Source organism: Rhizophagus irregularis, chromosome 10 (genome assembly GCF_026210795.1).
Source record: "Rhizophagus irregularis chromosome 10, complete sequence".
Taxonomy (NCBI): Eukaryota; Fungi; Glomeromycota; class Glomeromycetes; order Glomerales; family Glomeraceae; genus Rhizophagus; species Rhizophagus irregularis.
In genome coordinates, this window is record NC_089438.1 from 3,438,845 (window position 1) to 3,462,029 (window position 23,185).

Sequence of the window (23,185 nt, forward strand, 5' to 3'; positions counted from 1 at the left end):
TTAAAATTATAAAACCAAATTAGATATTTAATGTTTAAAATTTTTCATTATTATTGTAAATTGATATGTTTTACTTGCAGTCTTACATCAAAACCAAATACTTATAAATGGCTATAAGACAGACAACTTGAAATACTCATAATTATCTACTTTAAATATTAATTGCTTTGTCTAATATATTTTTTCATCATAGCCATGTTTGGACTTCAACCTTGTTAAAGAAATATTCAAAATATAAATTTTCTTATCCAAAAATGGACCCTAAGAATTAAGAATTGCGTGTTACGGATTTTTTCTTTTTAAAGAAGAAGAAAAAAGGGTATCCAAATATTTGCAAAATCTTTCAAAAAAGATGAAATACTAAAAATAGAATTTTCTGGGTTATTTTTATCTAAAGAAAAAAAATAAAACTTTCTTCAGAACTAATAAATTCACAAAAAACCCACAGAATTCTGTTGCATTTACTATAATAGTTTCAGTAATTAATAACATGAGAATATGAGTATAAGAAGTAAAATTAATTAGTGAGATACCGTATAACACTGACTGAAGGACCCCCCTTTGGCGTTACTTCATTATTGATTAGAAAATTCTGGTAGAATTAAGTTAATTCTGGCCAATTTGTCATGTTTCACTTCAGGTATAATTCAATTTTTAAATAGGACAAGTTGATTTATACCCGGATATTTAGTCAATGTTATGTGGTAATCAGTACGGTGTCAAAAAAATTTTGTTATGAGACTTTTAATTAAACATTGACCAAAAATTATCAATAAAAATTTTATACTATAAATAGTTAAATACCTTCTTTATTTGGTATAATTTAAATTATTAATATAATTGTTCAATATAAAAATTAAAAAAAATTTATTATATTTCTGTACAAACATTTTAATTATTCTTACTTAAAATGACATTTTAAAACTTGTGGTACTACTTGATCGATTTTACTGTTCAAAGAGCAGGAATATATGAATTTCTTGTTTGTATAGATAATTGTATCATTTAGACAAATTATATACTGTATATTACACCGTATAAGTATTATAATGCAAAGAATTGTATTTATAAATAAAAGGATAATTAAGTAAAAATGGTTTACTTGTTATTATATACTAGTTATATATTATTGGTTTGACGGGACTTTCATGCAATTTTTTATAATAAACTCCTGCCACTATCCAAAAATTTTAAAAATTTTATTATTATGCCAATACATAGTAATATGAGATAACCGACCAAAATAACAATTATGTAAAATCTACACGAACTTATGAGTATAATTGATAATGCACAGCTATATAATTGTTACTTAGACGCTACTATTTTAAATCCTTTATCAATTTCCTTTTAATATAAATATAATGTATATCATAGCTTATTGTAATAAAACTAACATTGGATTACTACTCAGAGTGTAATAACTTTCTCACGAATAAAAAATTTTATGGTCATGAAAAGGACAAATAATTATACAAAAATTAAAAATACATTACTAACTTGAGTGATTGAGTCTCTCTTTATTAAAAACTAATTTTTTTTTTATCTTTTTATTAGTTTATTATTGTGATTATAATAAATTATCATAATTTATTGATGAAAGTATATTCAAACTGATTAATTTACAACCAAAACTCAAAAAAGTTTGTTCTAATTTTAATAATTATTTAATAAATTTAAAAAATTTTAATTGTTCAAATACCTTAAAAATAATTATATTTTATAAGATAAATTTAGAGAGTTTAAAAGTTGAAGTGTTTGATCAACAAAATGCTTTAGAATCTATTCATTCCAATTTTATCAATTTTATTAGAAAAATTAATAATCTAACTAAAACCGTTTAAATTAAAAATCTTTATTTGTAGATGATTGGTAATTCCTTAGAAAATATTGGATTTGGATTATAAAACAATAATAAATATAGGCTAAAATTATTTAAATTAGTTAAAATTTATTGTGTTAAGAATTAAGATCGAATTTTTAGAAATATTTGGATTTAATGATCAATCAAAATATTTATTCAGTATTTAATTTAATTAAAAATTTTCAACAAAATCTTAATTATCTTTCTATTAATTTCTATCAACTTGATTCTAATATTGAATCAATTATAACAAAATTTAGAACAAATTCTTCCTTATAGAAAGATTGGAACTTAAATTCAATATAAATGATTTAGAAATATTTTTTAAAAATTCACAGAATATTTTTATTAAGAAATTATTAATAGAAAATCAGATAAATCAAATAAGTGATGAAATTTTACCTTGTATTAAAAAATATATTATGAAAGAAAAAAAAAGTCAAAATATTTAGCTATAAATGAATTTTTACTCCAATAGTGAAAGGAAAAATTTGTTTGATTTAAAAGATGAAGTAGAAGAATTTAAATTTTATGGTATTCAAGTTAAAAATTATTATGATTTACTATGTATTAATAATGTTTATAATTTTATAAACGAATTATATTAATTATTAATTGTAGATAGTCAGTGATTTTTCTTTGAGTGTTACATAACATTTTTATAAAATTAGTGCTGTGCCTAGAAATATAGCATAGTAACAGTTAATTTTTCTAAAAATTTTTGACAAATAAGTTTAATAAAAACTATTAAAAAAATTGAGAAATACACAATGTAAATTTCAGAAAATTATTAAATTAGTTTATGATTTAATTTACATACATTACACAAGAAATAAAAAAAGTGGTTATAAATGTTTTATAGTTTACGTGATAAATAATTAAATTCAGGCGAAAATGGATATGAAGACATAAAATGATGAATTTTGATACAAAAATGGAGAAGCAATATGAAGACTGTGTGAACTTGATAATGTAAAAATAATAAATATTCATAAGACAATTGACGTTAAATTAAATGAGTATTTTTTGTAAAGTTTGAAAATTTTATCATTACAATTTGTGTTAATATTGAAATACGGTAAATAGAAAATAAAATCTGAATACTTATACAACAAGTTTATTATCAATAGTCTATTAGTACTATTTGTAATGATAGCAAAAAATTATATGCAAGTGATGGCAGTGTGGAAATAATAGGTGAATTTGATGTATACTATATATGCTATATGGTTTAAACAAACATTTAAATAATAGTTAATTATTCATTTTAGAGGTTTTAAGTCTTACGATCCGCAATTTTGCAATCTTGGTCAATTGGAATTCAGATCGATCTGATCATCTGATTCCTAAGTGCATTGGAATAAAGAATTGCGGATTATATCACAGAAGGGAGTACAATACCCTTTGGATCAAACAAATTCGGTAATTTGATCGATCAAATTTATCAAAATTGATCGATTATGGAAATCTGGTGCATGAAAAACCAATTTCTTTCTAATTTCTGCATAAAAAAACTTTGGCCAATAAATATAATAAATAAATTAGAATAAAATGATATATGAATAAAAAACGTGAAATTTTATAAAATTTAGTGGTTTAAATTTAATAATCGATCAAAAAATATAACCCAACAGCACCCAGAAAAATTCTTCGATCACGTGATCTATTTTTATTTATCACATCGTCACTCCCCTGTCCGAGTTTCACTGTTTATATTTATCTGAGGGACTTAGATTTTTCAAGTAGATGAAATTCTATTTGTCACGTTTTATTCATCACATCCTAAATTCTTCGATCACGTGTCAGTGCATAACGCCGGCCGAGTTCGAAGAATTTTCTGGGTGCCGTTGGGGTAGTTGATCAAAAATCAATTGCACGTGATCAATAAGCTAAATCAATTTTTAATCGATCACGTACTTGAGTCAATTAAATACCTTATTTTGAGATAACAGATTTTTCTTGGAACAACAAAACCAGACAACTTCATGTGAAACATTCGTTTACCAGCAAATACTATTTTTCTTCTCTGCAATACCTTCAAAATATAAGGAAAAAGGTAAAATATTAATTTACCGCAATAAATTAGAGACAAATAGTAAATCTTATTGAGTTAGATTAAATTTTTATTTCAATAAATTTTAAATTCTTAAATCATTTGTTATTTTATCTAAATTTATTATTTTAATACATCAGTATAAATTATAAGTAAATAATCTATCTAAAAAATTCAAAAGTCAATTGGTTATAAATATAATTTTTATAATTCTTAGATATTACATATAGTTATTGACAAGAAAGAACTAAAATATGAAAAGGAAATTGATATTAACGTCATGTTAAGAAATACAATGAAAAAAAGAAAAAACATGTTGTATCAAAATGAAATCATGAAAAAACTGGAATCCGAATTAGGTGATCACCTATAAGATGTTTAAAATTTGAATTATCAGCCAGATTCAAAAGAAAAAATCCAAATTTGATCAGTTTGGCCCCTGAAAAATCTGATTGGATCTCAATGTGCTATTTGTTTTATTATTGTATATCAATGGATATCCGCATTAGAATTACAAAATTATTAGCTGGAAAGTGTTGATCATCATGTGAAATTGAACTAATTCACAGCCACTATCAGTTTTCATCATTATTACTCAATTAAATAGAAACTTCATGCCCAAGCTATCAGAATTTCATATTTAACTTATTAAAATTATTTTGCTAAAATACACATACTATGCGTAACTTGAAAGGTTTATATGTTGGCGATAGGGATTGGAACCGGTTAAGGTTAACCGGTTAATTTAACCGGTTAAATTAACCGACTAATTAACCGGCTAACTTAACCGGTTAAAATACAGATCATCCTAAATTAGTAATTCCTAGCCAACTTCTAACTTTAACTTTACTAGCATTAACTTTAATTTTGCCCACCCTAATAGATTCGATGATAAACCTGCAATCTTATATTTTAATATAATATATTGCATATGATATTTATAATTTAACATTATTTATGTTAAAATATTCTAAAGTTATAACCTTGATTTATGCAGAAATCAGCATATGATCGGGTATAGTATTTTAAATAAGAAAAAATGCAAAAATTTGAATACTACAGTGGCCATCAGAATTGGAATGGAATTTCAGATAGAACTAAAAATATAATTAAAAAACTTTTCAACTTAGTGCTGATACCGGTGACCACTGCATGACTGGGTAGTAAGTAATTACAATATATTGTATGTAATTTTTTACTAATGTATACATTTTAATATAAATATTTACCAGAAATTACTCTTAAATAATACTATTTAGTTAAAAACACAAAAATTTATCTTTAAACGCGCGTTAAAATACAAAAAATAGGCCTCTAAACACACGTTAAAATATAAAATTTATATATTAACCGGTTATTAACCAATTAGCCTCATTACAAATTAACCGGTTAATTAACTGATTAATTAACCGACTATTAACCGGTTAGACACTCTAATTAACCGGTTATTAACCGGTTAAGCTTTTTTTTGACGGTTCCAATCCCTAGTTGGCGAAAAGTTTTATTTATAAAAAATAAATTTTTGAGTCACGGGATCGAACCGGCTCTTCAAAAATAATCACGTAGATCTTTCCTTTTTTTGGACAATTTTCGACAATGTTGGTCAGAATTATATTTCCTGTTAGTAACTGACTGACACTATCATAATTCCCGAAATAATGCGTACAGTCAATAGTAATTTTTTTTTTTTTGGCTGGGCCTTAACTATTTTAATATTTTTAGGGTCCTAGCATAGGAAACTTGGAATTTTTTCATAAAAAATACTAATTATATAGCACACCTGCAACTTTACGTGTGCGAATTATTGATTTAAGATAATTGTCTAATTATTGATTATTGTTTTGAATCCTGTGTCACAATGATTAACCGATTTTGATATTCATTAAAACAAATGATAACCGGTTTTTTTTTTGTCATCACGTTCATCACTTCTATAAGAAGGTTGAAAAAAGCTTTTTTCCCACATTTTGTTCTTATTTCAAAATATTTCAAAATGTTCTTGAACAATCTTAGAAACAATGTTAGGTCTAATGCTAATGAGGAACGAGTCGAAATCAATCAACGACTTTTGATTGATAAGATTTTGGCTAGGTAAATTTCTTTGAAAATTAATATAATAATTTTAAATTAATTTTTTTTCTTCATTTATTAAAGAAATTGTTTCTATTATAAGATACCCTTCCGAGTTTGTAGTATATCGAGAGTTGATGCAGAATTCTGGTTTAAAAAATTTTTTTACATCTTTTCATACGCTTTATTTTATAATATAATGGATATTAATTATTTATATATAAAAAATAAAGATGATGCGAAATCATCCAGTGTCCAGATTAAATTTGAATCATCTGATGCTTATGATAAAGTCATACGAATTCTGTTTAAAAACAATGGATACGCTTTTAAACAGGATGATTGGAATTGATTAAAGAGAATTGCTGAAGGAAATCCTGATGAGCAAAAAGTAAATTTTTTTTGAAAATATCGATATTATTAAGTTAATTAACTAACTTTAATTCTATAATGTTAACAGATAGGAGCTTTTGGTGTAGGCTTTTATTCTTTGTTTAAAATCTGTGAAAATCCATTGTAAGTAACTACTGAAACTTTACACAAAATATCAATTATTATTAATTAACGTTCAATTTAATAGTGTTTCTTCTGGTGGAAAAGGAATGGACTTCAGCTGGCATGGAAATCAATTATTTACGAGTTTTGGACCAACTGGTGATGATGATAAAGTTTGGACAACATTTTTTATGGATATGAGAAAACCTATAGAGGTAATATTCATTAACAATTAGAAAATTCCTTTAGTTAATTAATATTTGGCGTGATATTTTTAATTCTTTAAATTAATTTAGTTTCCATATGTCGAAAAATTTGCACAATTCTTGGCCAATTCATTGGTGAGTATATTTAAATAATATAATTTCATTCTTACGAATATATATAATATTAATAATTTTATGTAATAGGGTTTACAGAAAATCTTCGGGAGGTTTCTGTGCATTTTAATAATATGTTGGTGATACAACTTTCAAAGAAAATGCAAGAACTGACAGCGATTAAAATCGCATCTGAGTTCAATAAATATTCTTCACAGAAGATGTTTCATCTTACTTTAGTAAATGTTAGAAATGTCCAATTGTACGTCAAGAGATTATTTGTTCCAACAAATTTTAATGTAAGGCAATTGCGTTCGACTAGTTATCAAACAGAAGAAAAAAATATTTTTTTGAGAATTGCTAGTGGAAATTTGGATGTCAATATCAGTAACGAATTTTCTGCAGAAATGGAAGAGACCGTTAAAAAGAAACCGCCAAGTAAAACGTCCATTCAAATGATTTTTACTGGATTTCATGAACATAATAGTGATGTTTCTCCAGTTTTTAAAGATTTACTTCCGTTGTAAACGGTCGAATATCAAGCACGAAAAGATGATAAAATTCAACCACCAAATGTAATTATTAAATATTAAGAACGAACAAATTAATCGTGGATTGGCGTAGATGGATAAATAATTAGCCGAAAAGGATAAACATTTAGGAAGAGTAATGATCTACATGATGTAATATTTATTGAATGATTGACAAGGAACCAATAGGATAAATAGAGTCGATCAATTGCGGCTTAGCAATCTTTAACAATAAGAACGATAAGAAAGAATAATTATAAGCCACAAAAGATAGATTATAAGCAAAACACATAAAGCGAATTAAAAGAACATATAAAATAATGTCAGAAAGATTAAAGAACACAAAATAATGTAAAAGATAATATAAAAAGATAGTATAAAGATGGAACGTAAAAGATAATATATTAAAAAGAACATATATAAAAAGATAGCATATTAAAAGATAGCATATTAAAAGATAGCGTATTTAAAATATAGATAGTATATTAGAAAGATAGTTCAAAGATAATATGTAAAAAGAACATAAAAGATAGTATATAGATAGAATAGAAAGTAGCATAAAAATTGTATATATAGAGAGCGGAATTCAAGGTAATTCCTTAGTTCTCATCCACAGAACTCAATAAAAATATAAGTTTTATTTTTTAATTATTTGTTAGTAAAGTTTAATGTTAATTAAAGGTAATAGGTTCACCCTAAACTTTAATTAATGTTCGCTTAATTAATTTTAATTAAATAAATGAAAATTTTAAGATGAATTAAATATATGTTTTTGAAAAGTAATAATTCGTAGCGAGAGCTATCGAAGTTTGAAATTAAAGGTAAAAGTGGATATAATTCGGGGAAAATTTAGAGAAGTTAATTTTATTTTATATCGTTCAACGTTTTATATTACTAACGCTATTTACGTCGTGAACCAAGAATGTTGCCGTTATATGTTGTTGTATGTTGTTCGTTGATTATGTTAATTATGTTGTTGATAATTTGTCCGTTTGTTCAATTGTTCGTTCGTTCGTTCATTCGTTCGTTCGACCATGAGAATGCCCGTTCAATGTGGCAACTCTGTAAATAGATGACAGAGGGAATTGGGGGATCTCACCGTATCCTAAACAAGGAAAAATTTATATTGGTTTCTCAACTGATCAAACTACAGGTTGTAGTTCTAACTTGGCAGCTCGTGTAATTCCTACGGTACGTAATCTGATATACAATATCTTATTGATAAATTTCCTTTATATTAATTAAATTTTTATTATCTAGATGTCGCGAGTGTTAGTTGATATGGCTAACGAAACTTTAGCCAAATATAACGGAGAGATGTTATGTTTAGCAGGAACATTATGTAGGATTTTATACGAAAATGAAATGAACACAGGTTGAAATGCTAAAAATCGGCAAAAAAAATGGCGCGAAAAGCAGTGGCTATTCTTGGCTATTCTTGGCTATTCTTGGCTGTTTTTGGCTATTTGCAAATTAACCTATACTATTTGTAAATAGTTTATATAAATTTGCGAATAGTTTATGCAATTCTAGCCATTTTTTTTGCCTGTTTTTGGTCATTTGACGTGTGGAATCAGATAAAGCAATTATATAATGAGCATGATCGTACATTATTTGAAAGACAAGCAGCATACGCTTTAAGACACTTTACATTCTATCCTAGTACGCCAAATGAGAAAATTGGTAAAATAGCAGGATCCCAATTTATTGATTGTTTAGAACAACCATTATCAATTTTATCAACAAATGGTGTCCGTCCAATATCTGATATTCGTATGCCTAATTTGGAAATGATGGGATTTATAAAAAATGTTCCGGTTGTTCCTGAAATTGTATTAGAACAACTAGAGTAACTTGGTAATTATTAGTGAGTTATAATCATTATACTGTCAGATTGACTCGAAAATTTTGGGTCAGGTCATCAAACGTTTTTATAATTAAATATAAAAAAAATTGATTTTTTTATTAAAAACGTCAGACTTGACGTTTTTGTAATTAAAAAAACAAAAAAATGACTTTTTTAGTTAAAAAATGACTTTTTTAGTTAAAAAATGACTTTTTTAGTTAAAAAATGACTTTTTTAGTTAAAAAACGTCAGACTTGACGTTTTTTAATTAAAAAATCAAAAAAAAAAATGATTTTTTTAGTTAAAAACGTCAGACATGACATTTTTGTGATTAAAAATAAAAAAAATGATTTTTTAATTAAAAACGTCAGATTTGACATTTTTATGATTCAAAAAATTATTTTTTACGTTAGATTTGACAATTTTGTAATTAAAAATCAAAAAAATTGATTTTTTTAGTCAAAAACGTCAGACTTGACTTTTTTGTAATTAAAAAATCAAAAAAATGATTTTTTTAATTAAAAACGTCAGACTTGACGTTTTTGTGATTAAAATCAAAAAAAATATTGGTTTTTTTTAATTAAAAATGTCAGACTTGATGTTTTTGTGATTAAAAATCAAAAAAAATATTGATTTTTTAATTAAAAATGTCAGACTTGGCATTTTGTAATTAAAAAATCAAAAAAATGACTTTTTTAGTTAAAAAACGTCAGACTTGACGTTTTTGTAATTAAAAAATCAAAAAAATGACTTTTTTAGTTAAAAAACGTCAGACTTGACGTTTTTGTAATTAAAAAATCAAAAAAATGACTTTTTTAGTTAAAAAACGTCAGACTTGACGTTTTTGTAATTAAAAATCAAAAAAATTGATTTTTTTAGTTAAAAACGTCAGACTTGACGTTTTTGTAATTAAAAAATCAAAAAAAAATGATTTTTTAATTAAAAACGTCAGACTTGACATTTTTGTAATTAAAAAATCAAAAAAATGACTTTTTTAGTTAAAAAACGTCAGACTTGACGTTTTTGTAATTAAAAAATCAAAAAAATGACTTTTTTAGTTAAAAAACGTCAGACTTGACGTTTTTTAATTAAAAAATCAAAAAAAAAATGATTTTTTTAGTTAAAAACGTCAGACATGACATTTTTGTGATTAAAAATAAAAAAAATGATTTTTTAATTAAAAACGTCAGATTTGACATTTTTATGATTCAAAAAATTATTTTTTACGTTAGATTTGACAATTTTGTAATTAAAAATCAAAAAATTGATTTTTTTAGTTAAAAACATCAGACTTGACGTTTTTGTAATTAAAAAATCAAAAAAAAATGATTTTTTAATTAAAAAACGTCAGACTTGACATTTTTGTGATTAAAAAATAAAAATCAAAAAAATATTGGTTTTTTTTTAATTAAAAACGTCAGACTTGACGTTTTTGTAATTAAAAAATCAAAAAAAATGATTTTTTTAATTAAAAACGTCAGACTTGACATTTTTGTGATTAAAAATCAAAAAAATATTGGTTTTTTTTAATTAAAAACGTCAGTCTTGACATTTTTTGTTAAAAAAATAAAAAATGAAGAAAAAACGTTTTTGTTTTATTTTTTTTATAATTTTATATGGAAAAATGCCAAAACGTTTTTTTCTTAATAGTAATGCAAAAAAAAAGTTTTTGGCATTTTTTTTAATAATATTATATGAAAAAACGCTGAAACGTTTTTTTTACAATTTTTTTATTTTTTTGCAATATTTTATGAAATTTTAATGATCAACAAAAAAATGAAATTATGCAAATATTGAATGATGCAACAATTTAACAGGGACTTTTAGTGGCACAGGAAGAGTTTTTGCGAAAAGTTGGCATTAGAAGTTTTTTTCATTGTCATTGTCATTGACATTGACATTGACATTGTCACTGACATTGACATTGTCATTTTTTTTTTTTTTTTTTTTTTTTACTGGCTAACGAAAAATTTATTTATTATTATAAAAGGAAACATTACAGCACGTGTCATTAGTTTGATAACAGTAATAGAATAAATCTACATAACAATAATACAAAACTAAACACCTAGAATATACTAAAAAATACTATATTCCTGATGAACCAGGATAACTAAACAAAAATGAGAAAAAATAAAAAAAATCAACCCATTTGGGCGAAAATAAAAGAAAATATTTTAAAAAATAAAATAAAATAAAATAAAAGAAAAAATTAATTGAATAGTATACTGATTAACACGAACTATAAAATCCAAAGGTTCTATATTAAAATATATATTATTCAAAAGCCCTTCTACCTTTTGATAGACTTTATGATTAATATCTTTTTTAATTATATTTTTATCATAACTATAATGTTTTTTATCTTCTTTAGTAACACCTAAACTTATTTCTTTATCTTTTTGTAAATCACATCTATCAACCCAAATTTTATGTGTAGAATCAAAAACGAAATCTAAAAATTTAACTCCAGTTTCAAATATATGAACTTTAGTCATTTTAATTTCTTGTCGTAAGAAATCAGCTAATAATTTAGGAAATAAGCCTTTAATAATATCCACGAAAGTTAATTTATTATTATTAACTTTAACTTCCCCAAATGATTCGTTTATAAATAAGTCAATTATTTTAGCTTCATCGAAGGTATATATATCGTATTCTTTGATTTTTTCAATTAAACATATAATCGAATAATATATAATATTTCTCATTCTTTTACGATTTGAATAACAACGCCAAACATGTCCAAAAGTTTCTTTTTTACGCTTACAGACCGGACATTTCCAATCCTTATATATATCAAAATTAGTCAATTTTCTTTGTTCTACAGTTGGAATTTCTTCAATTAAATTCTTAATTTTATAACGACGTCGTTTAGTTGTGTGAAAATTAGTTTGTAAAACATTTTCATTTTCCTTTAAGAATTCAAAAGTAATTGCCCATTCTACGCTATCTATTGTATATTTTCGATTTCTTCGAAGATTAAAAAATTTTTCTAAATTTAAAATTTCATTATAATATCGTATGAAACGTCTAATCGGTTTTTCGATAATAATATTATTCCATGTAAGCATATATTTGATTTTATCGAGTTGAAAAAAATTAAAATTAACCAAATATACCCTATTTCTATCTGAATAACGACCTTTAATTTGTTGATCTAAAAAATTGTGATATAAATCATCATCATGTGCTTTGATTTTAGTAATTTTTGGTATAATTATTTCATTTAAGTCTATAAATTGTCGAATTAATGCCCAAATATAAATGTTATTTTGTGTTTTTAGTAATTTACGTGTATTATAAATTTCAGTTTTGCATATAATATCATTAAAATAATTAAAAATAAATTCATTATCTGTAATTATCTCGACATTACTAATATTATGAACAATAATCAATGCGATTATAAAACTTGTCACTTCTGCTTTACTTGGAGAAATCCAATGTTCAATGTTAACATAAAATTCGTCAATTAATTTATGATCTTTATCGTAAAAATGTAAATCGGCTATACCATCAATATTCTCTGTTCCATTATTTATAACAGAACCATCTATATATACGAAAATTTGTTCTCCCAATTGTTGGATTAATTTGTAATTGATGATGTTTAACTTTTCGATCGTTAAGTTCTTATTAAATTTTTCTTTTTTAACATATTTTTCTATACAATTTTGCGTTGATTTTTGCATATTGGACTCAAAAATATTTAATCTAATATCATCTTGTTTAAAAAGCAATGGTTCTATAATAAAATTATGTTCATGCCATATATTTGACTCAATATGTGATTGAATAATATCTGGTACTATATATGAATCAGTTTCATGTATTATTATTGCATGTGAATGTAAATAATTTTCAAGAAAATAAACATCTTCTATTCTCAAATTAACTAAACAATTACTTTGTTTATGTATTCTTTCGAGGGGACCAAGGGTGCTTGTTTCATCCAAAAAACATCCTAAACATTTTTTTAAACCCATAAATAAATCATCTGGATTATTAACCGTTATAAAATGTTCCAATACTATATTATTAGATCCCAAATTGTAATTTTTACCATAAACTAAAATTATATCATTATATAACTTCTTTTTTCCAAAAATAAAACCATTATTTATAGGTTCTGAGTCTGAATTCATTTTAGTTAGAATTGTTCCTTTTAAATTATGAGCAAAACTAGTGCCTATTTTATTCCTAGCTTCAATAGAAATTCGTCTTTTTATTACTTCATTGTTATCTAAAATACAATCTTCTATAATTTTCCAACTCTTTTCAATTAAAGATCTATTTGGACTAAAAAATTTTTTAAATCGTTTTCCCAAAATTTCTTTTAACGTTAATAAATTTTTTCCATCTAACGTCAAAATTTGATCTGCAAACATAATATTGAGTTTTTTTATTGATCGTAAATTATCGAAATAAATTTCTTCAGGTAAAATATCTTTAATTAAAATATTTCCTCCAATTATTTCCATTTTATCTACCGTATCGTTAATAGCAATGCTAAAATTCTGAGTCTTTAACATTTTGATACATTCTAATATATAATGATTTTTTAATTGCGTTGTGAAAATTTTCTTATATCTAATAATATCTTTTTCTCGTAATGAATAAATAGGATTATCGTTTAAAAATAACAATTGTTGAAGATTATATAAACGAATTTTAGTGATCATTCCCAATTCATTTTTATCATTAATTTGTAAGATAAAATTAGTCATTTTTGCTTGTAATTGATTATCCTCAATATTTTTAACATTAAACATCTCTTTTAAGTGAACTATTGAATTCGGTGTAGTTTTCATAAATTTCAACTTATGTTTAAATAAAATACGAAATTTTGCCATAATTTTGTTACATTCATATTCTGATAAAATAATTAGTTGTGCCCTATACTCAATTCTTGGAATGATTAAGACATTAAAGATAAAAGCCATTTGTTTATCTGTTAATTTTTTTCGTAAGATCATTGAATCGCAGCAATTATTAATTTCATTTTTAATTTGATCAATTACATGATTTTTTCGATTAAAAGCATTGAACCAAACTCCTAGTAATCTAATTGAACCTTTTTTACTAGTAGGTTTAATATTAACTATCGATTTTCCAAAACTCAAAGATAACGATTCTGGGATATATTTTTTTCTTAACAATAATTCTGATTTATCCTTATTGATTTTTATATCATTAAGATTATAAAAGGTGTCAGCAATTGATAAAATTTTCTCTAAATTTTCCTGGTTTCCAGCCATGAAATTTGTATCATCCATATACGCTAAACCTGGAAAGTTAAAATTAATCTTTTCGTTGACATTTTCATAAATATTATTAACTTTAAAACCATCTATATCGTATCCTAGATTTGAATTCTTAATTTTTGTCAATAAAGGATCGTAGTAAATAATCCACAAAAGCGGTGAAATTATCTCCCCTTGATCAATCCCGCATTGCATATCAAAAGCGTCTGTTAAACCATAAGGTGTAAAAACTTTGTTTTTCCGTCCAATCGATAGACTTGTTAATAAATTAATTAATTCTACTGGAAATTTAATTCTTTTCATCGCTTTTTCAAGCATAAAAACATTAATCCGATCATAAGCCTTTGACATGTCAAGAGCAAGAATCCATAATTCTTTATCACGTTCATTACTATGTTGAATTATCTCATTAATTATTCGTAATGGTTCAAAAGTTGAATTTAAGGGCAAGCCTGCGTACTGATATCCTTGTAAAACTTGATGTTCTACCATTATCTTTGAGATACGTTTTGTAATTATTTTCATCATAACTTTTCTAGCTGTTTCCAATAACGTGATTGGCCTAGTATTATTTAATCTATACCCCCAAGGTTTCGGCTTTGGGATCGGATATATATTTGCTAGTTTCCAGTCTTCAGGCATAATTTGAGTGCGTAAAACTTCATTTATAATATTTCTTAATAAATGATTAAATTCTGACGGAGCCTTCTTAATTTCATCATATGCAATTCCTGTTGGCCCTACTGCTTTTTTAATTGGTAAATCTTTGATTACAATATCCCATTCATCATCAGTTATTGGTACAAGACAATTATTATAAATTAATTTATTAATTGATCTTATAGGTTCATATTCATCAGACCACTCTTGTAAATCATCTATAGTACGATTTTTCGATCCTGCTGCATTTTGAAAATGATTTTTAGTTATGTCTTTGATTTTATTTTCATCAGTAACTAAAATACTGTTTCCTTCTTCGTCATCAATTAAAATTCTATCTATAAAATTTTTTTTCATTTCATTTTCAGTAATATTATCAATCATTCTTCGTTGATTATCTGCCAAATCTGCACAACGTTTATCTATGGCTTCTTTAATTTTATCATTTTTTAGATTAAACATTTCCAGTGAAAATTTTGAAAATAAAGTATCGTATATCTCATTTAATTCCTTAACATATTGACCTATTAAAAATCGACTTAATCTATGTTGTAATAAGAGATACGTTGAATTCACGTCATCTATTAAATGTCTTTTAACTAAATGTTTTAAATAATTATTGTAGTATTTCCAATTTAGAGCGAGTTTTTCAAAACTCAATTTCTTTTTAAATTTTCTTCTTAAATATACAATATATCGTAAATCTTTATATAATTGTGTATGTTGAAATGTTTTGTCACGGTCGACATTAACTATAATTTCTTTAGATCGAATATGTTGTTGTTTAATTTTCAATAAATTATTTTTAAAAAACGACCACTTTTCTTCAATCGAACCATTTAAATTAAAAGAAGTAGCAACCTTTTTTAAGTCATCTTGAAAATTTAAAAGATCTTTTTCTTCAGTATTATCAAAATCAAAAATATACCTAATTAAATTTACATTAGTCATATTCATTTTTTTTGTCTGTAAAATCGGATAAATCAAATCTTCATTAATAAAATCAAAAGTTAATAAGGCATGATCCGTTTTAATTATATCTCTTATATTAATAATTTTTGCTTTTGATGTTTTCGTGAAAAGATTTTCTGATATCCATATATAATCAATTCTTGATTTGAAACGACCAAAGTAAGTCATTATTTCTTTTGTATTGTCCATGTCATAAGTTTCCTTATGAACATCCCATAAATTAAGATTTTCTAATTTCTGAAAAATTTTCAACATTTTTGGCACAGATTGTTTATTATCAAGTCGTTTTTTAAACTTTCTATATTGTAAATTAAAATCACCACAACAAATGATTTCCATATTTTTAGATTTAGCTATTTTAATATGATTAATCACATGTGTATTCATATTAATTTTGTTGTTCATATCTACACCCGTACGATGATTAGCTAAATTATAAAATAATATTAAACGTAATTTTTTATTATTTTTAAAGGAAAAATCCACTATTAATATACGTCCATTGATTTTTTCTATATTGAATATATGTTTTTCTAAATTATTTCGTATTATAAGCATAACTCCTTTTCCAATAGCATTTTTATTATCATTATGTGAAATAATTTTGTATCCAGCTTTATCTGCGTTGAAAAAATTAATTTCTTTATCAGCTTTTTGTGTTTCAGTAATACCCATTATATCGACACCATTTTTTCTTATATAGTCAAAAATATTGTTCAATTTATATTCTGTTAAGGTACATATATTAAGCACTGCTATTTTTGTAAAATATTTCTGATTATCGTGCTCGTTAAACATATCTATGCTATCGTCAATTTGATTTGGAATTGTATTATCTTCCATTAAGTTTGTTTTTTTCTTCTTTTTCTTTTTTCTTTTATAATTAATTAAATGTGGGGTGGATTGTTAGAATAATTATTAATTAAATTGTTATTATTGGGTTGTACAATCATTAAGATTTAAAAAGTGGATTCGAACTGGTTGGCTGAATTGCTAGTACCCCCAATACTTGCAATTTTGGTTGTAGAAGAATCATTTTGTTCTTTATCGGAAAGTTGTCCAGTAAGTTTCGTGATCATATTGAACATATTATTTAATAAACTATCTTGTTTTTCTACTCTTGATTCTAAGTTAAGCACTAAGTTGTTGTCATCATTTTCACTTGAAGATGAGTCAGGTTTGGCACGCTTATTATTATCGTTAACTATTGGTAATTTGTTAGGCTTTTGTTGGAGACCTTTACGATTATTATTATTTTTAAAGGTTTCTTTAATTGAATTAATTTCTTTTCTAACTATATCATTTTCTTTTCTAAATTCGGTAATCATTGCATTTAAAGTAGTAAGTTGTTTTTTAATCTCTGATAAATCATTTTGTGACGATGTATGTTTGTTGTTATTTGGATCATGCATAGAGCCTCCTTTCCTAGTACCGCCTTGAATTGGGTTGTGGTTGTTGTCACTTATATCTTCTTCGTCACCCCAAGCTTGCATTTCTTCTTCACTAAAGGTGTAAGTATTGTTATTACGTTGTCGGTTGATAATATTATTTTGATTCCAATGTCGTTGTCGATTATTAGGATATCTATTTCCCTTAGTAGCATCAGCGTATGAATTGAATTTAGATTTATTACGATTTTTAAACTGTTGGAGCAGTTGATTACGATTTAATTTATTTGATCGTTGTCGTAATTCCGTTTGACATTCCTTCGCTACATGTCCCGTATATCCGCATCTATGACAAGATTTGGTATCTAACGGGGACCATTCTAGTTGTTGACCTTCATATTCATATACATTATTGGTAGCAATACTAAAATCTTCATCATTTCTAAAATATACAAAAGCATATTTCATAGGTTTATATGTCACGGAGTTGCGTGGAATAAAAATAGACGCAGCGCTGGTTTCAGTAACCAATGGTTGTAAATCACGTGCACAAGTATTAAACGGTAAACCATTAATTTTTGCTGCAAATTGGAACCTTTCAGATTTTTTATCTTCAGATAGCAAAACAGGTACCACTGAGAGACATTCTTTAAACGCCCATACACTCCATTGAGCATAAAAAGGTTGTACGCTAAGTTCGTCTTTGTAGGTTATAAAAGCTTGTCTGTATATACCTTTAAGTCGTGTAGTAATGCCATCTTCTTCTAATTCTCCATATCGACTAAAAACAGCCTTCAAATTATAATTTTCCATATATAACGGTATATTGAATACCTTGATAGTACAGCTTTCATGACTTTGAAAAAGTTGTTTTCATTTTTCTTGTAAATTTTCTACTTTCTTAAAGAGTAAACGACATTATTTTCATCTCCATCGGTTGCACTAGGCATTTTAAAAGTCATATTACATAAGCTATTCAAATCGACTTCGGTGTTGACTTTAATACTAATCACGTGACAGTATTTTTGTTCTTGACTGGTATCATCAGTCATTTTAATTGGTTTCTTTTCTTCAAAGGTGGTAATGACGTCAATTTTTGATTTGATAATTTTAACAATATAATGACAAAATTGTGTACTTTTGGGCGCTTCCGGAATCATACAAGTTGCTTTCCATGTGTTATGTTTAGACAAGACGATTGGTGAAAATTCGGCGTCGGCCATTTCTTTTTCAGGCAATTGATTATCGGCAGATGGATCATCAAAATGTGAGTCATCATGCGTCGATTGATCATCTTGATCTTGTGTGTTGATCTTTTGTAGTACATCGGAATGATCTTCATTAGCTTTTCCTTTATTCGCAGTTGGTGTTGCAGAGGTTAATTGTATTACAATAGGATCGACATTTTTCGGGGTTTCGCCAGTTTTGGTTTTCTTTTTTTGCTGTGTATCTTGTGGATTATAAGCAACAAAAGGGTCAAGTTCTTGTCGTTTGAAAGTTGCTTGTTGTTTTCTATTATATGGTAACCTTGCAGAAGCAGCTGCTTGGTGCTGTTGTTTCTTCTTTTTCTTGTTTTCTTGACGTAAGGTAGCTTTAGACTTAACTGTAGTAAACTCCTCGTCATTAGGAGTGAAAGTAAAATTATTCGAAGTATCTTGCGTAGTAGAAGTTGTACCAACAACTCCTTCCATAGTTTCTCCCTGCTCCTGGTTGTCTATACCCTTCTGGGCCGCACTACGAGTAGTCCTAGCTGAGGTGGACATACCGTTATATTTAACAAAATAAAATAATTATGAGAATATCGAAAAGAATTTTTCTAAGTTTTTCTTTGTAAAAAAACGAAATGAAGGAACGGGAGAGAGTTTTTCGACATTGACATTGTCATTGACATAAAGTTATATAAGATTAATCTGAGAGTTTTTTACCAAAAAGGAAATTTTTTTATAAAAAGGGAAATGATTTTCAATTTCGAGGCAATTCAGCAGGTGTTTTAATAACAAATTGAGAAATGATTTCCATAGAAAATCTCGTGACAAAATTTTATAATAAATTTAAAATAAATGATCAACAAATGATCAACAAAATCGTTACTAGTTTTATAAAAAACGCCCAATAATATCTTTTTATTGTTTTAATGTAGTGCATTTTTTAAGAAATCTAAAGATACAAACCTGATAAGAGAGTTGAATTTTCAAGATGTATTAAGTGAATTGAATAGTCGAGTACTTTCTGAAGATGAAATAATTGAACTTTTAAAATGGTGGATTTGCTATAAATCGAATGGAAGTATTATTAATCCATTAGAACGTGCACAGTTCATGCAATCTGCGCGTATTAGCAATGACAATAACGTTCGATCTTTGAATACGTTTCGACATTTTTTGAATTCAGGAATAATTCCTCCAGAAATGGATGTTCCTGACAATGTATTTCCGTATACTATTATCAAAAAACTAAAGGATCAAAAATTAAAAGATCATAAATTAAAAATTCAAGAATTCAGTGATCAAAATCTTAAAAAATGGTTTGAATGGACAGAGTTACCTTTGGTTAATTGGGCAAGGTTTGTTGTCACCAAACCCGATTTGGAAAATAATCCAGAGTTTTCTGAGAAAGTTCATGAGATATTAGCAAGAAATTTTAAAAAAATGTCACGTAATGACAAAATTATAATTACTCGATTATTTGAATACAAAGAGTGCATTCCAACTGCATGTGGAATGAAGATTCCTGGCAAAGCTTATTTTGAAAATATCAAACTATTTCCTGACTTACCAACGATCAAATTTCAAAATCCTTCATTTGTTAAGAACGTAATGGAATTATTGGGTGTTCGAAAGGTAAAAATAACGATTTTTTTTTATAATTTATTTTACGTTACGTTTTCATGATTTGTTTAATTTTTCTATAGGTAGTTGAATTAGAACTTATTTTTGAAAATCAAAGAAATTTGGATCATATGCAACTATTAAAATATTTTGCTTCAAATTCAAGTGATCTTAAAGCAGATGAAATAGAAATATTGAAGGAAAAACCAATCTGGCCCAAAAAAAGTTTGACCGATAATGAACCCGGAGAAATACGGCTTGTTGCAAGAGATTTGCATACACCTACACCGTTACATTGTGAATTTGGGTTACCTGTGATTAGTTGGAATAAAGGGTTGTCTAATGGTTCAGAAGAAGGTATATTCATTGTTTTTTTTATTTAATTTGTTTAATTTTGTCAAGTTATTCATAATTAATCGATTTTATAGGGAAATTTTTAATCAAGTTGGGTTTACGAGAATATCTTACACTTGAAAAAATCCTTGAACTGGCAGCGCCTCCAACTGATCTTAAGATTCGTGAAAAGGCTCTCAAATATTTTATCGATAACTTTGATAAAAATTATTTTAATAGTTATAGATCATCGCCTGTAGTCAATATTGCATTTTTGCCTTGCTCAGAACCAGATGTTTATGCGAAGCCTTCAGAATGCTTTATTAATCCAGAATGTGAGATAATGAATTTTAAAGTTATTCATCAAGACCTAAAGTTTAAAGTGGGAAAATTGGGTGTTTGTCAAGATCCTAATCATGAAGAACTCTTGATTAGGTTAAAAGAAAATCCACCAAAGGATAAAATTGATGCAGAGAAAATTTTTGAATATTTGACATCACAGCAAGGAAAATTTACTGATCACGATTGGGATATTCTTGTCGATCTCGAATTTATTCCAGTTCAAAATAAAATTGGACCTAATATAATTAATTATGCCAATCCAAACAATTGTTTTTTTAATATTCAAGAAGAAATGTAAGTGTTTTCTAACTTTGAAATAATTTTTTTTTAAAAAAAAAATATTAAAATTACTTTGTTATTTATATTAGCTTAAATGATTTCTTTAACTGTATCGATTTTGGGAACAAAGCAAATAAGTTTTTGAAAAGTTGCGGTGTTAAAGATGAACTAACTCCGATAAATTTTGCTGAATTATTGGTAAGATCATCAGATAAATTATGGAAATTAGTTCAAACAATTGATAATGGCGTAGATAAATATATGTATTTTCTAAGAAAAATCGCTCTCGACTTTAAAATATTAGCCGATAAATCGAGTTTAATAGAGGAAATGAAGAAAGCACCTATTTTAATAGCTATAAAGAAAAAATATCAGGACGAAGAAGAAATCAATGATTCTGATTTAGCTTCAGCGAAAGATATTTTTATAAATGATGATATGGTATATTAACAAGTTTTTAATCCATTAACAGCTCCTGAAGATGAAATATTGGAAAGTATGTATAAGGTATAATATCTCGAATTAATACATTATTTCAAATTTAATTATATAATATATTGAATTAGATAAGAGTGTTTTGATATTTTATTAATTATATAATTTATTCTTTTATAGAAATTAGGTTGTAAATCATTAAAAGGTTCTGTAAAAGAAAGTTCGGCTCCAAAAGGTACTACCCGAGAAACTGAAAATTCTAGACAATTACAAGAAAAGATTACAGAAAGGGCAAGTTTATTTTATTATGAATATCCTAAAGATAACATCAAAAAAGATGAAAATTGGCTTAAAAAACTAAAAGTTAGAGAAGTTGATCATATAGAAACTAAATATACGTTAGGAGGAAATATTAAGATCAAGAAAAATGATACTATTATACTAGAAAATAATAGAATGAATCCATGGATTCTTTATATAACATCCAATTCAAGTTCACTTGATATTTCAAAACATATAGCTAAGAATATTTACAAAGTATATAAATGGAAGGATATCTTTTGTATTAATACACTTTTAATTACACCTTTATCAGTTTTAAAAAAAATGGGATATCCAGTTAGTCGCATATTGCAACAACAGAAGTATCAACCATCTACAGCAGAAATTCATAAAAATCTTCAAGACAATTTACAAAAATTTGTAAAAAGTTGTAATCTTAATGAAAATATAAATAGTGATGATAGTGATAATGACAGTAATCAAAATGATAAAAGTACCAATATTAAACATCACTGTGCTATGCCAGGTACTGTATAATGCATATAATATTGTTTTAATTGGACACTATTGCATTTAATACTAAATTTTTAATTTTTTTTTTTGTTAGATTATTTATTACATTGTGTTGGAATTATGCAAAAAATTAAACTTCATGATACCAAAGATATTCAACAATCAGTAATCTTGTCTCAACCATATAATGCATCATTAAGCCGATTCGTCAGTATGCTAAAAGAACTTGCAGATGTTTTTGAACTTGAATTAAATACCATTAATATATTTTATAGTGATGATAATACAATTGCATTTAACTATGATAAAACATTTTTCTTTAATTTCAAGTTTTATCATGAATTACACGATGATGAATGTAAAATTAAACCCACAATTAATGCTATGTCCTATTGGTACATGACATTTTGTCATGAATTAGCACATAATTTTGTCAAACCTCATAATTATGAACATGAAGTAAGTGTAACTTTGAAGTCTATTTATTTTATTATTTATTAATCTAATCATACTTTATATTCTTTTAATAGCATTATTTTTCATCATTTGCGGAACTTTACATGTCAAATTTTTTAGCAATGGTAAACAGAAATATGGATGCTTATTGATCCGGTAAAACAAAAAATTAATAAACTTAATATACAATTATATATAGTATCTAATATTGTTGTTAGAATTGATATCTTGAATTTTACAGTTTATGTAATT

The 23,185-nt window shown here is 25.7% G+C and overlaps 5 protein-coding genes across 6 annotated transcripts; 3 read left to right on the forward strand and 2 right to left on the reverse strand.

The window, feature by feature from the left end:
- Positions 1 to 5,910: 5,910 nt before the first annotated feature.
- Positions 5,911 to 7,329, forward strand: OCT59_002236 (uncharacterized protein; the record flags this gene model as incomplete). Its single annotated transcript, XM_066144357.1, has 7 exons — positions 5,911 to 6,008; positions 6,072 to 6,279; positions 6,346 to 6,378; positions 6,448 to 6,503; positions 6,568 to 6,697; positions 6,779 to 6,827; positions 6,893 to 7,329. 7 exons carry the CDS (start codon positions 5,911 to 5,913, stop codon positions 7,327 to 7,329), a joined length of 1,011 nt encoding a protein of 336 aa, XP_065995526.1.
- Positions 7,330 to 8,592: 1,263 nt separating this feature from the next.
- Positions 8,593 to 9,185, forward strand: OCT59_002237 (uncharacterized protein; the record flags this gene model as incomplete). Its single annotated transcript, XM_066144358.1, has 2 exons — positions 8,593 to 8,707; positions 8,866 to 9,185. The coding sequence occupies 2 exons, from the start codon at positions 8,593 to 8,595 to the stop codon at positions 9,183 to 9,185; spliced, it is 435 nt and encodes a 144-aa protein (XP_065995527.1).
- Positions 9,186 to 17,036: 7,851 nt separating this feature from the next.
- OCT59_002238 (uncharacterized protein) lies at positions 17,037 to 18,278 on the reverse strand (the record flags this gene model as incomplete). The annotated part of the gene is made up of 1 exon (XM_025323756.2): positions 17,037 to 18,278. The coding sequence occupies one exon, from the start codon at positions 18,276 to 18,278 to the stop codon at positions 17,037 to 17,039; it is 1,242 nt and encodes a 413-aa protein (XP_025189856.2).
- An 80-nt stretch (positions 18,279 to 18,358) lies between these two features.
- OCT59_002239 (uncharacterized protein) lies at positions 18,359 to 19,228 on the reverse strand (the record flags this gene model as incomplete). Its single annotated transcript, XM_025323755.2, has 1 exon — positions 18,359 to 19,228. The coding sequence occupies one exon, from the start codon at positions 19,226 to 19,228 to the stop codon at positions 18,359 to 18,361; it is 870 nt and encodes a 289-aa protein (XP_025189855.1).
- A 192-nt stretch (positions 19,229 to 19,420) lies between these two features.
- Positions 19,421 to 23,085, forward strand: OCT59_002240 (uncharacterized protein; the record flags this gene model as incomplete). 2 transcript variants are annotated; one of them, XM_025309738.2, is made up of 8 exons in its annotated part: positions 19,421 to 19,450; positions 19,619 to 20,305; positions 20,377 to 20,650; positions 20,722 to 21,262; positions 21,337 to 21,688; positions 21,863 to 22,490; positions 22,572 to 22,936; positions 23,008 to 23,085. In XM_025309738.2, 8 exons carry the CDS (start codon positions 19,421 to 19,423, stop codon positions 23,083 to 23,085), a joined length of 2,955 nt encoding a protein of 984 aa, XP_025189854.2. The 2 variants fall into 2 exon arrangements, with proteins under 2 accessions (XP_025189854.2, XP_065995528.1); XM_066144360.1 differs by lacking the exons at positions 19,421 to 19,450; positions 19,619 to 20,305 and having other exon boundaries at positions 20,636 to 20,650; positions 20,739 to 21,262.
- Between the last annotated feature and the right edge of the window lie 100 nt (positions 23,086 to 23,185).